General features: G+C 40.8%; 1 protein-coding gene across 7 annotated transcripts in view; it reads right to left on the reverse strand.

Annotated features, from left to right (window-relative positions):
- Window positions 1-18,323, reverse strand: part of ARID4B (AT-rich interaction domain 4B) — a 143,549-nt gene extending 125,226 nt beyond the window's left edge. For 6 of the 7 annotated variants that reach the window (XM_078077721.1, XM_078077720.1, XM_078077718.1 and 3 more), the window contains exons 1-2: window positions 17,889-18,323; window positions 16,999-17,053 (exon numbers count right to left, since the gene is read on the reverse strand). In XM_078077721.1, coding sequence (XP_077933847.1) covers window positions 16,999-17,004 — 6 coding nt within the window. In that variant the 5' untranslated portion in view covers window positions 17,005-17,053; window positions 17,889-18,323. The remainder of the gene's footprint in view (window positions 1-16,998; window positions 17,054-17,888) is intronic. The other variant, XM_078077719.1, reaches the window with a different exon arrangement.
- Between the last annotated feature and the right edge of the window lie 188 nt (window positions 18,324-18,511).

An 18,511-nucleotide genomic window follows, 5' to 3' on the forward strand; every position in this document is an offset into this window, starting at 1 on the left:
CAGAATAATGGCCTCCCCAGAGATGTTTGTATCCTAATCCCCAGAATCTGTGAAAATGTTGCTAAATAGCAAGGAAGAATTAAGGTTGCAGATGGAATTAAGGTTGCTAATCAACTGACCCTGAAATGGGAAGATTATCCTGGATTATTTGGACCGGCCCAACGAAATCACAAGGGTCTTAAAAAAGTGAAAGAGGAAGGCAGAAGAGTAGGGTCAGTCAGAAATTTGAAGATAGAGGATAGGTCAGGAGCAAAGGAATGTATGTGTACAGCCTCCAAAGGCCGGAGACAGCAAAGAAACATTTCCCATCCAGCCTGCAGATGGAATGCAGTCCAGCAACACCCATTTCTGCCTTCTGACCTCCAGAACTGCAAAATAATAAGCTTGTGTTGTTCTAAGCCACAAATCTGTGGCAACTTGTTACAGCAGCAATAGGAAAGAAATACGGAACCTAAATCTGTCACTGCTCTGCAAGAATTTACTAGTTTTATAAAGAACCTAAATAGTAACATTTAGTAATGATTTGCTATAAAAACCCCTGTTGCATTTAATCCCTCAAAATTCAACTTGTATACTCTTACATAAAAGTTTCTTGATTCTTAAAGAAAAGTAGTGATTAATCCTGAATTTTAAAATACACTTTAAAAATGTAACAGCAACTTATTTGCCCAGTACCAAGGAAGAATGAAGTATTCCACAGAAGTTAATTTTTTTATTTTTTATTTTTTTAAAGAAGATTTTATTTCTTTATTTAATTGACAGAGAGAGACAGCGAGAGAGGGAACACAAGCAGGGGGAGTGGGAGAGGGAGAAGCAGGCTTCCCGCGGAGCAGGGAGCCCGATGCGGGACTCGATCCCAGGACCCTGGGATCATGACCTGAGCCAAAGGCAGATGCTTAACCAACTGAGCCACCCAGGCGCCCCAGAAGTTAATTTTTTTAATAAGTGAAATTTATACTTTCCAGAATACAACCCTATTTTTTATGAAAATTTAATGGACCTTTCTAAATTCTTGTGCTTCCCTTGTTCCATAAAGAGAAGGAACAGGGGTGTCTGGCTGGCTCAGGTGGCAGAGCGTGCAACTCTTGATCTCAGGGTTGTGGGTTTGAGCCCCATGTTGGCTGTAGAGATTACTTAAAAATAAAAACTTAAAAAAGAAATGGAACTTATTAAAACCTGACAGTTTAAGGTCCACATGTGAAAACAGAAAGGATTACTGAACGAGAATACATTCATGTATCTTAGTTTTTAAAGTATCTCCCTTTTCTCTTCCTTCAGTAATCCCAGAGCTCACTGTGCCCATTTCAAAATCCCTCGCCCAAGGGTGCCTAAGTGGCTCAGTCGTTGGGCGTCTGCCTTCGGCTCAGGTCATGATCCCAGAGTCCTGGGATGGAGCCCCGCGTCGGGCTCCCTGCTCCGCGGGAAGCCTGCTTCTCCCTCTCCCACTCCCCCTGCTTGTGTTCCCTCTTGCTATATCTCTCTCTGTCAAATAAATAAATAAAATCTTAAAAAAAAAAAATCCCTCGCCCAAGACCCTTATATGTACATATAAACATAAACACACACACAGACACTCACAACTTATAAAGAACTGGATACTTCTAAATCACCTGTGGACTAAGCAAACTAGACATCTAAGGAAAGACATGTATGTTAAATGAGAGGCAGAACAGTGTAAGTATTGGTAAGAGCTCTGACTTGGGAGTAGCTTAGGTTTAAAACCTAGCTCTACCACTTAACTAGTGGCATGAATTTACTTAGGTCAATTACATAATCTCCTCAGCCTTACTTTTTTCATCTGCAAAACAGGGATATTCATATGTACCTCTCAGCATTTTTTTGAGAATTACATTTTAAAATGTAGAAAATGTCTGACACATATTAAACACTAAATAAGTAGTAGCAAAATTACCATGATAATAATAATAATGATGAATTTGATGATGTCATGAAGAACATGATAAGGGCAGAGGTTGTGTGATAAATATTTTAATACTATTTCAAAACAAGATAAAATTGATGACAGCTTGACTGGGATAAATGGGATATGTCTATAGCAGTAAAAAATGTATTTAGAAATTGCATGTTTATTAAAATACAGGATTGCTAATTACCAGAGTACATAAGGATTAACCATTACTTATTATCACAGACTTGTAACTCATGTCAAAGCATCTGTCTTAACACTCCAAAAGTGAATATATAATTTTCTGGCTCTCTATGATCCCTTCAATTAAATCTCTTTACAATAGTTGCCTATTATTTGAAAATTTCCCCACGATCTCCCTCTATCAACACAAGATTACAGTTAGAATTCTTTTCAACTGGAGGGGTGCCTGGGTGGCTCGGGTTGTTAAGCGTCTGCCTTCAGCTCAGGTCATGATCCCAGGGTCCTGGGATCAAGCCCCACGTCGGGCTCCCTGCCCCGCAGGAAGCCGGCTTCTCCCTCTCCCACTCCCCTTGCTTGTGTTCCCATTCTCACTGTCTATGTCAACTAAATAAATAAATAAGTAAAAATCTTAAAAAAAAAAATTATTTTCAACTGGAAAGAAAAAAGGCTGCATATAAGAAAAAATAGTAATTATTATTATACTGGGGGAGAGGGAATGGAAAAATAGAATCAAGTCCAAACAAGTAAACAGAGAATGTTTCCAATGGACAAGAAAACTTAGAACTTAAGGGATGCCGCCCAGACTGTAGTTTTTTAGTCTAAGTAACCCAGTTTGTCACTTGCTACAATAGTTGGGGTCTAAATGCACAGAGCCAAACGATCTTTGAAAGTCCCTTCTAGCTCTATAGGCCACAGTTGTTTCCACTCAAAATTACTTGGCAATATAACCTGAGGATTCATTTTTCTCCTACTATAAAATATTAACTCTTCAAAGCCTTGTACCATTTTCCTCTAATTTACAATACTAATTTTCAAGCCAGTAAAGGTTCTCCCAGAAGAACTAAGTCCACTGTAGTTCATTTTAATATGTTTTCCTATGATTTTTTCTATTTTTAAAAGAATAGGATAAATTTACATAAAATATTTAATACTATGATACAGGTAAATTCTAGCTTTATAAGGATTTTCTTTCAATAAAGAAAGTAGGTAAAAGGTTTCTAAACTACATTCACTATTCCATAAAGCCATCAAAAGGTCACTAAATGGAAACAACTTTATTACTCATTTATAACTAGCAGAGAGGCAGCATGGTTCAGTTTACTAACAAGAGAACAGATTCTGCCATCAGTTTAATGTGTGCCTGTGGGCAAATCACTCAGCATCTTTGCATCTGCTTCTCCGACCATAAAAAAGGAAAAATGCTGCTGACCTACCTCAAAGGGATATTATAAGAAATAACTTAACGACTATGAAACTTTAAAAACATAATGTGCCATTTAAAAACATTATAACGCGGGGCGCCTGGGTGGCTCAGTCGGTTAAGCGTCTGCCTTCGGCTCAGGTCGTGATCCCAGGGTCCTGGGATTGAGCCCCGCATCGGGCTCCCTGCTCAGTGGGAAGCCTGCTTCTTCCTCTCCCACTCTCCCTGCTTGCGTTCCCTCTCTCACTGTGTCTCTCTCTGTCAAATAAATAAATAAAATCTTTAAAATAAATAAATAAATAAATAAATAAATAAATAAAAACATTATAACGCTAGTGTTAAAAAGTCCTTTCTAAACCACATACTCTGACCCGAAGCATCTGTGGGGGTCAATGCCTACAGTAGTCTGTCCTAAAATTAACCTTTCTAATAAATGCTACTAGGGATCCCAAGAATAGCCTTAGCTTCTCTAGCAGCAGCCATATAGCACAGGGATGCTCCCTCACTAACTTCCCAGCTTACCTTTTTTTTTTTTTTTAAAGATTTTATTTTATTTATTTGAAACAGAGAGAGAGAGAGAGAGAGAGCGCACACAAGAGGGGGTAGGGTGAGAGGGAGAAGCAGACTCCCCGCTGAGCAGGGAGCCCGATGCGGGACTCGATCCCAGGACTCCGGGATCATGACCTGAGCCGAAGGCAGACACTTAACCAGCTGAGCCACCCAGGCACCCCCCAGCTTACCTTTTAATAGCAATCTCATGCAATACGATTTCATTATTAGTTAGTAGCTGTAATAATAATCCATAGGGCCACGAGGGGCTGTCATAAATGCTACAGACGACTGGGACTATTCACCACCTAGCAGTACTACATATTCAAATAAATTAACAATACTTACTGATTACTTACTGAATGCTAAATACTGCTCTAAAGGAGGTTTCTACACACTTGCCAAAACTTAAGGCTGAAGAAACATAGTGGTGCCCTATACGAATCATTTGGTGGTAGAGAAAAGAGCATATCGAATGCAAATAAAATCTTGCTAAAAGCCATCAAAAAAGAGTGACAAAGCTCTGTTATGTACTAATGCACAAGGACAGTTTAAAAGTCACAGAACGATACTTATAGTATGAGCCCATTTTTGAAAAACCAAGCATAACAAAATAAATCCTCTTTTGTAAATGTATATGTGCAAAGAAAAAGGTATGGAAGAATATATTCCCTACTGTTAGCTCAAGTTGTCCACAGGAAGCGAGACTGGGGAACATAATGACTTTTACTATTCACTGTACGATTTCTGTAATTTTTAATGTTTATAGCAAATGTTACAAGCAAACCTGTATTGCTTTTATAATAAAAACTTATTAATTTATTTTTTATTAAAATATTTTATTTATTTGAGAGAGTGAGCGAGAGAGAGAGATTGAGCATGAGCAAGGGGAAAGGCAGAGGGAGAAGCAGACTCCCTTCTAAGCAGGGAGCCCAATATGGGGCTCGATCCTAGGACCCTGGGATCATGATCCAACTCAAAAGCAGATGCTTAACCAACTAAGCCACCCAGGCGCCCTAAAAACTTATTAATTTAATTTTGCTAGGAATAGAACTAGTTTAGAAAAATAGGTCTCCAAATTCAGGTAAAGCAAAATTAGGTGACTAAGTGTCAAAAGCCCTCAGACATGAAACAACTTTTCTTAAAAATCACTGGACAACTTTCAGGAAGGATATTCAGATAAAAAATAGAGATGGGTCCTTTGGTGAGATACCCTTATCAAGATAAAATTGAAAAAATGGAAAGCTACATTATTTTAAAACTCCCAAACAGGCATAAGACAAGCTGCCTCATTTAAACTTTGACAGCAATAGTAGCTCCTTTGTCTTCAAGCCTGTTCAGCTTTCCTTTTACTCCTCTCTAGAGTCCAGACAGGCTTGGCAGGGCCCCATCACTCATCTGCCCCACCCCCACAGGCTCCCGATGCCAGACCAGCTTCAGGTGACTAACTGCCACATCAGAACAGTGATCGGATCAAGAGAAGAAAAAAATGTTTGCCCTACATAAGCAACGCTAGAGGCGGATGCTTATCCAGAAAATATATATCTCCAGTGGTTCACCTAATCCAATAACAACCCTCTAGGCTTGGAAGTAAAATTTACTTTTCCCTTGAAAAAAATCCCATCTGGACAAACCAGCTGCAAATTAGAAGAGAGGACAAGTATTATATTTACTAAGAGAAGCTTCTGCATCAGGAAGGGAGGGCTGGGATAAAATAAAAGTTTGAAATGGGAGCAAAGAGTTCTTAGAATAAAGAAATCTGGTTTTCCCCTTCCATGAAATAGTCTCTTTTTTTTTTAAGATTTTATTTATTTATTTATTTGACAGAGAGAAAGAGAGCGAGCGAGCGCACAAGCAGGGGAACGGCATACAGAGGGAGAAGCAGACTCCTCACTGAGCAGAGCTTGTTCCCAGGACCCCCGGGATCATGACCTGAGCCGAAGGCAGATACTTAACTGACTGAGCCACCCAGCTGCTCCTAAATTTTGTTTTTAAGGAATTCATAAAGACAAAAATAACAGGTTTTAACCTTAATCACAAAATTACAACTTTTCCACCAAACTTCCAAATCAACTTTTAAATTAAAAAAGATTAGTGACTGTATCACCCTGAAAGCCTACTTTAAACTCACAAGAGTTTGCACATTCTTTCCACAGAACTAATAATAATAGCTACAATTTATTGAGAATTTACTATGTAATAGATCCTGTTTATTACATTTAGGCATCCCCCCATAACCCCATGAGGTAAATACTACAAACGTTCCTCATTTTAGGCAAGGGCACCAGCCTTCTTAGAAGGTTTAAGAAAACTGCCCACAACCCGGATAAGTAGGAGAGTCCCAATTCAATCCCAAGGAGTCTTGATTAAAAAGAATCCTCACTCTATCAGTTTACAAAAGACATGACAGGCTTTTATGGGAATAATAAAGCTACCACATACTGACTGCTCAGAACTATGCCAAGTGCAGTATAAAGCATTTTAAATGATATTTCATTTGGTACTTACACAACTTTGTAAGGCAACTATTATTATCCCCATTTTGCAAAAAAAAGAAAGAAAAAAAAAGAAACTGATGTTTCCTTTCATTGCAAAAATAAATAACTCTGCCCAAACTTCAACAGCCAAGTAAAGAACAGAGTGAGACAGTACTGGGAACAAGACCTCTCTTTCCAAGCCATATGCTCTTAATCATTTACACTGTTTATTGGGCACTTTAACTAAACAAAGATGGTTTTTATAGTCATATTCAAGTAGAGCTTTTTACTATTGGTATAAAGTGAATCTTTTCTTTAAATGCCACTTGCTCAAAGTTTTGTAGTTTATAATCTTCATTTCTGCTATTAAAGTAAATGATTAAAAAATGAGTGATTTTCAAAAAAACGTATTAAACAGGTATCTAGGATTATGCTCTCATAAATGATTATGCCCAGCAAAATTATCAAATTAGGAGACAGCAACCTGTTCCTTGGCAAAGCCTTGACACAGGACTTCAGATATCCTAGAGCTAAGTCATACTGCCAAAAATTTATCTATAAATTAGAAGAAAATGGCTTAAATAAGTCTACATAAAGTATCCATACCACCACCCAAGATACACTACATATAATCTGACATACTTTAATAGCATAAAGCTATTACAGAATTATTATTCTCTTAATTATAGCTAAATTTATCATTTGATATAGGAGCACCTGGGTGGCTCAGTCGGTTCAGAGTCTGCCTTCGGCTCAGGTCATGATCCCAGGGTCCTGGGATCAAGTCCTGCATTGAGTCCTGCATCGGGCTCCCTGCTCAGCAGAGAGTCTGCTTCTCCCTCTCCCATTGCCCCTCCCCCCCCAGCTCATGCTCTCTCACTCACTCTCAAATAAATAAAATCTTTAAAAAAAAGTGATATACACTATTTTCTGTAAGATTTTCTTCTGTATAAATCATAATGGTCCAGAGAATCAGCTTCTGTACCACGTGACTGCCAACATCAATGTTAAGCTGGAAAGACACTCACACCAGCAAGAGTAATATAATCTCTAACTGTATCCTAAAGCTAAGTATATCTGGATATTCAGTTAGACATTATCCTTGCTCTGGATGACCCCATTTGGCAAATAAGTGAATGCGGAAAAAGTAATAACAAACATACATTAACTTTTATAATAAATAGTTTCATAAGTAAAGCCAGCATGCTAAAAACTACACTTCCAGATTTTCAGAGCAACCTTTTACAATTATTTTATGAAATGTTTCCATGAATCAAAGGCTATTTATTTATAATTGAAAAATTCAAATTCGTTCCAGAAATTCAAAAACTCAAATATTGTAAGCTATATATGCATTTCATATAAATGCTAACATTTCAAAAATAAAAACTCTTTTCTGATTGTACAGTGATCTAAACAAAAAAAAAAAGAAAAGAAACTAAGTAGTAACCACTTGATTACCTGCTTGTTTAAGGATAAGATCAGAAGGACATACAAACAACTATTCCTATTAAAATGATTACCAGCATATCAGCAAACAGGTGATACCACAGAGTTGTGTTTCTTAATATCTGTATTACAGGTTCCACTGAGAAGCTGATGAAAGCTATGGTTCATCTTCCCAAGAAAGCATATGGGTATATGAAATTTTGCACATAACTCTGGGGAGAGGAGAGATTCACAGCAATCTTGAAGCCCATACTTGGACCTTCCCAATAGAGTATGAGCAAATATTGATTAAGGAATACTGGGAACGGGGCGCCTGGGTGGCTCAGTCGTTAAGAGTCTGCCTTCAGCTCAAGTCATGGTCCCAGCGTCCTGGGATGGAGCCCCGCATGGGGCTCCCTGCTCAGCGGGAAGCCTGCTTCTCTCTCTCACACTCCCCCTGCTTCTGTTCCCTCTCTCACTGTCTCTCTCTCTCTGTCAAATAAATAAACAAAATCTTAAAAAAAAAAAAAAAAAAGGAATACTGGGAACTATACTCAAAGTAAAACACGTGTCATTTTAAACTTTCCCTTTTTCTTGTCTTTTATTTTGTCCCTTGCTTCTATTAACCAGCCAAAATATGACCATTAGCACAGAAAGTTAAACATGAAGTTTGGTTTCTCTGTCTCTGTAAACTGATCCCCGTAGATCTGCCTTTTATTTTCTAGTAAACTGTTCATATACTTTCATAACCTCCGAACCTGAATGCTATCTCGAATCTTAGTATGAAAATGATCAGATTTCTAGAAACACATCATCTTCCATAGAAAACCTGAATGTCAGAATTTCCAGTACTTCTGAAAGCAGAAATGTAACAATTTTTATACAAAAGTTCTCATTTAAAATTAAGTTAAACATACCGATTAGAAGTTTAAGAGATAACAAATATGCATACAGTCTTATTTTGATGTAAAGTAATTATATGAAAATATTTCAATTATCTTGGAAACAAAAGCTAGTTATATAGCTTGTTTTGTTCAATGTCCATTAGGTGTAAAGGAGGCCCAACTGAAAAGAAAAAAGACTGACATACTTTCTTTAGAGGCCTTATCAAATTCATACCTTCTATAATCTACATTTAAATATCAAAAGGATGAACAGGACTATGGGTTCCACCGCTTACTGTTAGTGTCATATAGAATACTAGATCATAATTTTCATGAGTGTAGAAACATCTTTGTTCTGTGACACCAAAAGGAAGGCAGAAGGAGTCTTATTTTTAAACAATTCATCAAGAACAAAAGTTTGTAGGGGCGCCTGGGTGGCTCAGTCGTTAAGCATCTGCCGTCAGCTCAGGTCATGATCCCAGGGTCCTGGGATGGAGCCCCTCATGGGGCTCCCTGCTCAGCAGGAAGCCTGCTTCTCCCTCTCCCACTCCCCCTGCTTGTGTTCCCTTTCTAGCTGTGTCTCTCTCTGTCAAATAAATAAATAAATAAATAAATAAAACTTTAAAAAAAAAGAACGAAAGTTTTAACTGTTTTAAATTATCTATTAACAAAAATTTAACATAGCATACCTGTATCTTTTTTACAGCCATATTTCACAGAGCAATACACCACTTAGCATTTTTCACAAATATAAAATATAATGCTATTTCCAAAAATTACACAGCCCTAACTTCATCCTCAACGCCAGTTTTTCATTATTCAGCCAAAAAATCTTGGTGTTCTCCTCAACTCTCCTTCCTCTACAATCAATCTGACCAGAACTCCTGTTGGATCTACCTTCAAAAGAGATCTAGACTTTGACCACTCCTCACTTCCCTGTGGTAGCCAATATCCCATCCCACCATCATCATCATTACAGCTATTATTAAAATAGCTTCCTAACTATATCCCACCATCATCATCATTACAGCTATTATTAAAATAGCTTCCTAACTGGTCAGCTTCTATTCTATCTTCAACTTGCCTTCAGCCTGTTTTTAACACAGCAGTCAGTGATCCCTTAAAAATATAATGAAACTCTGTCACTCTGTAATGAGACTGCATAACTCCTCTGCTCAAAACTCACAGTTTCTATCAGAGTAAAACTCTAATTCTTTCAGAGTAAAAACCACAATCCTTAACAAAGGCTGTCAAGGTCCTAGGTGATCTGATCTGCTCTGCCCCGAACCTTCATCCCCTTTATCTGTCTGACCCATCCCCTCCCGTTCTCTTCTTTCCTTACTCTACTCCAGCCACTTTGGCCTCTGTGCAGTTCACTGAACATGTTGAGCTGCCTTTAAAGCCACATGACTAACTCTTTCACATCCTTCAGTCAAGTATTTGCACAAATGTCTTTTCAGTATGCTTACCTGACCACCTTATTTAACACTATAACCTGTCCCACCCCCCCGGCATTCCCTACCCTCCTTACCCAGCTCCCCTCTTATTTCCATACTATTTGCCACCTAACAAACTAGATTATTTATTATGTTTATTCCTCTTTGTCTGTCCCCCCACCTTAAAATGTAAGATCCACAGGGCCTGGACTTTCTGTTTTGTACACTGATATATCCTAAATGGCTAGAACAGAGACCAATACATAAGTGTTCAATAAATGTTGGATAAATTTTTTAATGTCCAAATCTTCGGTGGCCATGTGATACAATGGCACAAAGTATCTGAAGCTAAACACTCAGCTCTCAACAGGGTTATCAAAGATAGTATTACTACCCTGTAAACAGAAAGATCCACTCCTAGGACCCAAGAAAACTGAAAACATGTTCATACAAAAGCTTACATACAAAAGTTCACAGCAGCATTTATTCATAATAGGCAAAAAGCGGAAATTATCCACATGTCCAACAGCTAATAAGTGGATTAGCCAAATGTGGTACATCCATTAGATGAAATATTATTCACCAATAAAAAGGAATAAAGTACTGCTACAAAATGAACCTTGAAAATATTATACTAAGTGAGGGTGCCTGGATGGCTCAGTTGGTTAAGCGTCTGCCTTCAGCTCAGGTCATGATCCCATAAGGTCCTGGGATTGAGTCCCACATCAGGCTCCCTGCTCAGTGGAGAGTCTGCTTCTCCCTCTGCCCCTCCTCCCTGTGTGTGCGCGCACGTGCTCTCTCTCTCTCTCGCAAAAATAAATAAAATCTTAAAAAAAAAAATATTATGCTAAGTGAATGAAGTCAGGTACAAAGGCCACATATTGTATGATTCCACTGATAGGAAATGTCCAGAACAGGCAATCCCCTAGAGACCGAAAGTAGATTAGTGACTGCCTGGGGTGAGACAGAGGAGGAGAACAAGGAGTGACATCTAATAGGTACAGGTTTCTTGTTGGGAAGACAAAAATGTTCTGCAGTTAAACAGTAGTGAACAGATGCACAATCTTGTGAAAATACTAAGTACTGACCTGTACACTTTATTTTTTTTTTAAGATTTATTTATTTGAGGGCGCCTGGGTGGCTCAGATGGTTAAGCGTCTGCCTTCGGCTCAGGTCATGATCCCGGGGTCCCGGGATCGAGTCCCGCATCGGGCTCCCTGCTAGGCGGGGAGCCTGCTTCTCCCTCTGCCTCTGCCTCTCTCTCTCTCTCTCTGACTCTCATGAATAAATAAATTAAAAAAAAACATTAAAAAAAAAAAAAAAAAAGATTTATTTATTTGAGAGACAGCACGTGAGCGAGAGTACTTGAGTGTGTGCGGGTATGGGGAGGAGCAGAGGGAGAAAGAATCTTAAGCAGACTTCTTTGCTGAGCATGGAGCCTGATGCCGGGCTCGATTCCACGACCCTGAGATCATGATCTGAGCCAAAATCAAGAATCGGACACAACCGACTGAGCACCCAAGCACCTCCGCACTGTAGACTTTGAAAGGGTGACTTTTATCTCATTTCCTAAAATTTAAAAACAAAACAAAACAAAAAGATGGAAAGGACTGTTCATTGTTCATGGCTCAATGTTCATGGCTCCCTAATAAGGGAAGGCTAAGAGTTGGGAATGCCTTCTTGGCTGTATTCAATCCTAAGAATCCATTCCACCAATTAATCACAGAAGACATATTTTAAAAGGGGAAGGGGAGAGACTAGTCAACCATAAGTAGCAGCAAGAAGCAGAACTTTTCCTTCACATCCAATCCATTCAAATCCTATCATCCCCATCTGCAACACACCCACCTTCCCACCTGGTCCACCACCATCTCTCACCAGAACTAACTTGGCAGCCTTGCCATTGGTGCCCCTCCTTCTACTCTTGCTCCCCCACAGTCTAGCCTCTGACCAGCAGTTACCGCTTAAAAATGTAAATCAGATCACTTTACTCTCTTGCTCAAGACCCTTCAGTAACTTCCAATACACTCAGGTTTTACTCCAAGTCCTTCCCAAGACCTACAAGGCCCTACACTGAACTGGTCCTTGTGATCTCTCTAGCCTCATATCCTACCACTCCAGCTCTAAAGGCCTTCCTGTTCCCTAAGGTATGCCACGGTCAAACAGGCCAAATACATTCCTCCCCAGGACCCTAGCCCTTGTATTTTCTGCATAGACCACTCTTCCTCCAGATAACTGAATGGCTCACTGTATCACTTGTTTCACATGATGCTTACATGTCATCTCCAAAAACAGGCCATTTATTACACTTCACCTAAAGTTTACACCTTCTGTCACTGTAACCTCTTATCCTGATTTTGCTTTACTTCACAGCACTTATCACTTTTTTTTTTTGCTTGGTGTCTGTGTGTCCTAGTTTAAAGTAAACTCCATGAGGGGAAGAACTCTTGTTTTGTTTACTGCTGTATCCTCAATACCTAGAAGCATGTCTGGTACATGGAGGGTACACAATTATTTCTTCAGTGACTGAATTCACAGACTGAAGTAGCAGGAACACATTCTTTAGTGAAATATGTACTCAACCAACATGCTTTTTTAAAAAATTACAAGAGACAATTAGCAATTTAGACAGAACACAAGTCAGTATTTTACAAAATTACCTGTTCATCAAGAAGACCACAAATTCATAGGACAAAATACATACGCCACATTATAGATGTAAATCCTCTCAAATATTACAGTTAAAAGTTAATTCACACTGAATTAACCATGCCTCTGATTTCTCTTCATCCTACCTGCTCTCTTAATCTTACATTTTAACTAGAGGATGTGGACATCCTACAGGTCCCTTCAATACTCAAAACCCTGTACAACATCTTTATTTCAATTCCAACAATACTTCAGGTGACAATAATATCAATCTCATGCCCCACGACAGAAACTTCTTCCCACCCTAGGGCAAGTTACTAGGTCCTGAATTCTGTTTCCTAGATATCTCAGATCTACCCCCACTGCATTAGTTCAAGCCCCTACTCACTTCTCAGTTGGACTTCTCACCTGGAATCTCCAGATCTTCCATTCAGATCTCCCATTTCGCGTATTCACTACGATACTACCAAAGTGACCTCTCCAGAATATAAATCCACCAACTTTACTCCTTTCAAACAACCTTCAGTGGTTCTATGTACCGTTCAAGAAAATTTTCCACTGCCTAACTTAGCCTTCTCCCATCCTTGCCCTCCTATTTCCATCCCAAACACATCATGCTTTAAGTTAGGCACAGCGAACAGTTTCCAAATACACTATCTTGATTTTTTTCATTTTCCAACATGTAGTCCCCTATCTGTCTCACTGTTTTTTTACCCTTCTTTGCCCAATGAAAGCTTTAACACTCAGCTTAGATGTCAATTCTACCAGAGAACTTTCCATGACTCTGATTTAGATGTCCTTTTCTGTCCTCCCACAGCACTTACCACAATTATTGTATACTGTGGTCAATACTCTTATAATTCAATATGTGCTGTTCTGCTTTGTTTTTCTGTGTCTTCTACTAAATTGTGAGCTCCTTGAGAGCAGATCTGATAGCTTATTCACCTTCATTCCACACTGCCTGATGCATGGGGTTGTTGTTAAATGAATGATTTATGAAAGAGGGTAGAGGGAAGAGGAAGAAAGAAGGGGAAAAGAAGGGGGTAGAGAGAGTGACGGGAGAGGGAAGAAGCAAGTGAAGAAAAAGAAGGAAGAAGGGGAAAAAAGGAAGGGAAGAAAAGAGGGAAAGGAGAAGCCAGGGAAAGGAAAGGGGGAAGGAAGGTGGGAGGAAAGGGGAAGGGGGTGAGAACATGCACACAAGCAAAGGGCATTTGTAATCAATCCATTTTTTTTTTTTTAAAGATTTTATTTATTTATTCGACAGAGAGAGAGACAGCGAGAGAGGGAACACAAGCAGGGGGAGTGGGAGAGGGAGAAGCAGGCTTCCCGCCGAGCAGGGAGCCCGATGCGGGGCTTGATCCCAGGACCCTGGGATCATGACCTGAGCCGAAGGCAGATGCTTAACGACTGAGCCACCCAGGTGCCCCATCAATCCATTATTTTTGTGTGTTCTAAAGCCAGTGATTACTGAAGATAATGGTAGATCTGAAAAAGCCCACTCTCCCAAGATTCTAAGCACAACCATCTAAATCACTCATCCCATAAAGATTCTGAAATCTCCAGCCTCTCCAGCTTCTCCCACTTCACTTGAAAATTTACTGCAATGTAATGAGAGATGTTAATAATGTGCACGATGTATAAGCAGGAAAACAGTTTTAGTTAGAAAAAAGTAGAAAATGAATCAGATATAATTAAGTCTTAGAATCATTTACAAACTTTCAATAATCTAGGATTTCCTGAAAATGTGCTATCACTGACATTGAAAGACCTATAAAAACTATAAAAAATCCGATGTAACCCCAATATCATGACCTATGTTAAGAACAAAAACGGCTTTTGTGTTACAGTGCTATTTCTCAAAAACACACTGGGCAAAAATATTACAAGACAGAATATACTAGTGAGTGAAGGGGCTTTATTTAAATAAACTCTTGAAGTAAGTACTACAGTAAAATTGTTTCTAAAATACTTAACATTTAAAATGATATATACATTTTTCTTTATTTTGGGACTTTAAAGCAACAACCAGAAAAGTATTACTAAACATTCTTTCAATGACATCAATACACTGCCACTTAATAAAATTTAAAAATTTCTTGTGACTAACAAAACAGACAATAAAAACTTAAAAGCTTGCCTCAAAGTACTAGTATGTTTGGAAAGATCTGATAAATAGCATAAATCCTTCTATAGCTCAGTTGTCATTACAATTTAGAAACTGGGAACACACACAAAAAAGAGAAAATGTGAGCCCAATATAATCACTACTAAATACTTTTTGAATTACAACTTTGTTACAGCAAAATACCAATCATGGGCAACCTCTCAATGTTCACCATGTAAGAAATTACGTTATAAGAAATACGCTAAGTTTGTAGTACTGCTGATTATCAGTAGATTCCCAATGAGAAGACTTACTATACATACAATAACAGGAAGTTCTTCTTGTATAAAATTAGAAATTTAATAACTCTTCCTTTGAACATTAGTAGTACCCCTTTTTAAAAAGGCAATGTTAATGGAAATGCTAAGCACTTAAAATTAGTAGTTCTAAAATGATACCAAAAATTTGCATTTGCCTAATACTATGACACTTCTAAGGCTAAAGTTTCCAGTGTAGTTTCATTTTTTAAACACACAAGTTAAAAAAAAAAGGGGGGGGGGAAATGAAAGGAAGAAAACGAAAGAAAAGAAAAGTTAAATCTTAAGGACCTTCAACTTACTACATTTCTTTTAATCAAACGTTAACAGAGTACCCAAGATGTGCCAGGCAGTACACTGGGAACTATGACAGATTGCAGTATCTATCACAAACTAAATCCTGTATTAGTCAGCTTCTGAATTTATTATATGTTATTCAACCCAACACTTTTCTTAAGAAATTCTCACCCAACACCAAGGAAGATATACGGTTTTTCCTAACAAATTCACTTGTCACTGTTTTACACAGGTCCCAGGAGTTATAGGTAGCATCTGTGACTAACAAAAGGGATCTGTTTCTGAAACATAACTGATTATTTTTTTCATTTACATGAAGATGAGACAGGAATTCAACAGATATAAACTGTTTCAGGTAGTTTATAGCACCCCAAACTCAAGAAGAAAAAAAACTAAAAAAAAAGAAAAACTAGACTAAACTTAATTACTTTGTATAGCTGATACATATTTAAGTAGTCACAGCTTTTACTTTCTTCCATAAACACAAGCATTACGAATTTTCATTTAGATGCAGTACTATAAAAGCAGTTGATCCTGAACAGAAGAAAACTTGTTTTCAAATAATTCAAAGGAACTATCAAAAGTAGACAACATTTACATTTTCACATACTATTCTATGCATTTCTATACTTGTGAACACACCCTACCCTTTCAAGCACTTCCGAATTTGTCATGGATGAAAAATATCTCTAGTTTCTGAGTTCCACCAGTTGAATCTCGAAAGGCCAGATATCTAAGGCTTTTTATTCTCCAGTGTATTAAAAAATGACAGCATTCAATTACATAGTCTCTAAAAAAAACAACCTATACTTTCACTGCCATGATCTCTTCCACCAATTAAGTAAATTCTACTTTTTACACACTATCCTCCATTCAGTTAACATGTTTACATTTAAGAGTAACCTGGCCATGGGTTTTCCACATCAATCCACATTGGTTTTATCACAACATCTAACAATTTACAGACTAAATGGATCAACAAAGAAAAATAAACCATATAATCCTAAATCCCAGGAAATACAAGGAAAAACTGCTATCTCTGAGTTGTGTAAAGATCACAAAGATTCTCTTTAAAAATCTTTCAATTCAGATTATTTTCATGGCTAACCGAATAGGTCTTCTGCTAAAAATTCACAGTACCGTTCACACAATAAACGAGATTTTCTTTCATCAGTGTAATCGCTAGAACCACCATACAGTTCAGTTTCTAGAGTCAGATTACTTGACCTGCTTTTTCTGTTTTACCTTTTAAAACACTTTATTTCATGCAGTTACTCCTGCCTTACCCTGCAAAAAGAGACGTTCTATATGGGAGAATTATGCTCAGTGCGACATCCTATAAGTGGCCCCAACTCCACAGCTAAACCGACAGAGAGCCACACCAGCTGAACCCCATCGTCTCCCGGGAAAGGGGCTCGGGCTCCAAGCTACCAAACACACCTTCCTCTGCAAAACTGGGAGGCCCCACACACGACCTCGATCAACCCCCCCCCCCCACTTCCCCAATTCTACAACCCCAGAGGTCATTTTCTGTAAGCAATCTTACCTTCATGATGATTCCGGGACCGCGATCCCCTCGAAAACACCAGATTCACCTGCACCTGGAGGGGAAACAAAAGACACCCGGTCAACACCACAGGCACCCCTCTGCACTGGCGGAGGCGGTGGGAACCGAGCGAAGCCTAAACCCCGAAGCAAGAGCCGTAGCGGACGTCAGCCTCCGAAACACGAAACGCCGATGAGGGGCTCCCTGTGGCCTCGCCAGCCCCGCAAACCCAGCCACCTACACAGCTCGGCAGCTTCCCGTCCCCATTGTCGGGACCCGACGGAGTTTCCCGTCTCCGACAATGACGCCATTTCTGTCAGAGAAGAAACTCACAACAAGCCCGGGGGCCGGCGCGGGGCCGGCTGTCCTCCCGGAGGGCCTCCGGGCCAGGCCGAGCGGGTCGGCGCCCCAGAGGGTCGCGCAGCCCCGCGTCCGAGCCGGAGCAGGCCCGGGCCCAAGGGGCCCCGGATGGGGGCGGCGGAGAGGCCAGGCGGGCCGGAGGGCCGCGGGCAGGACCGACCCACCGCACAACCGCTGCCCACGTCCCGTTCCGAGGCGGAGACCAGACAAGTGCGAGGGGGATCCCCGGCTGCCGGACCGCGGAGACCGCCAGAGGACCGAGGGGCCGGGAAGCGGCACAGCCCCCCGCGCCGGCCCGGGCCCCCCATCGCGGCCCGGAGCCGGTAAAGCGCTGAGTGTGCGGCCGCCAGGCTGGGGGGCGACTCGGGCTCGGCAACTGCACGGGGGCGGGGGCTCCCGGGAGGCCGAAGCCCCGAATCCGGGCGCCCGGCGAGACCCCCGAGTGATCGTCCCCTGCTCCTCGGCTGGGCCCGGTGACTCCCGAAAAGACCCCCTTACGAGACGGTGAAAGCCTCAGAAAATGCCCCTACCTTCCGCGGAGGCGAGCTCTGACCCTGGCACGTCCAGAGTTCCCTCCCCTACTCCCCCCCAAAACCAGTAGGCCCGGGGGAGAGATGGGGGAAGAAGGGCGGCGGGTCCAGCGGTTGCTGAGGCTGAAGCTCCGGCTCCTCCTCCTCCCGCGGCGGCGACTGGTACCTTTGTTTGGCGGCCGCTCGGGCTCCCTCGCTGGGGGGAGGGGGGGACGACGAAAAATCCCTCCCGGACTGAAGGTCCGGGCACCGAATCGCGCTGCCCTCCAGAGGACGGCGGCGCCAGACCCTCTGCGGCTCCCTCCGGGCAAAGGTCCAGGCGGTGGCCGTGGCGGCGGCAAGCTTAAGCTCAAGAGTCTCCCTCCGCTCCGGCGCCCGAGCTCCTCACTCCGGACTCGACTGACGGGCAAACATCGCTTCCCCCCCCAACCCCAAGTGTCCCCCCTCCCTTCTTTCTCCCCTCCCCTAGATATTTTCCCCTCCCCTACCTCTTTCCCGGAGGGCCTCTTAGACGACCTCGGATTGGTTAACATTCTTTAGAACCCGCCTATACCCTATTCTTATTGGTCCCCGGGATACAAACAACGACGCCATTTTCCCACCACTTCTATGGAAACAGAAAG

The sequence above is a fragment of the Halichoerus grypus genome, chromosome 7 (genome assembly GCF_964656455.1).
Source record: "Halichoerus grypus chromosome 7, mHalGry1.hap1.1, whole genome shotgun sequence".
Taxonomy (NCBI): Eukaryota; Metazoa; Chordata; class Mammalia; order Carnivora; family Phocidae; genus Halichoerus; species Halichoerus grypus.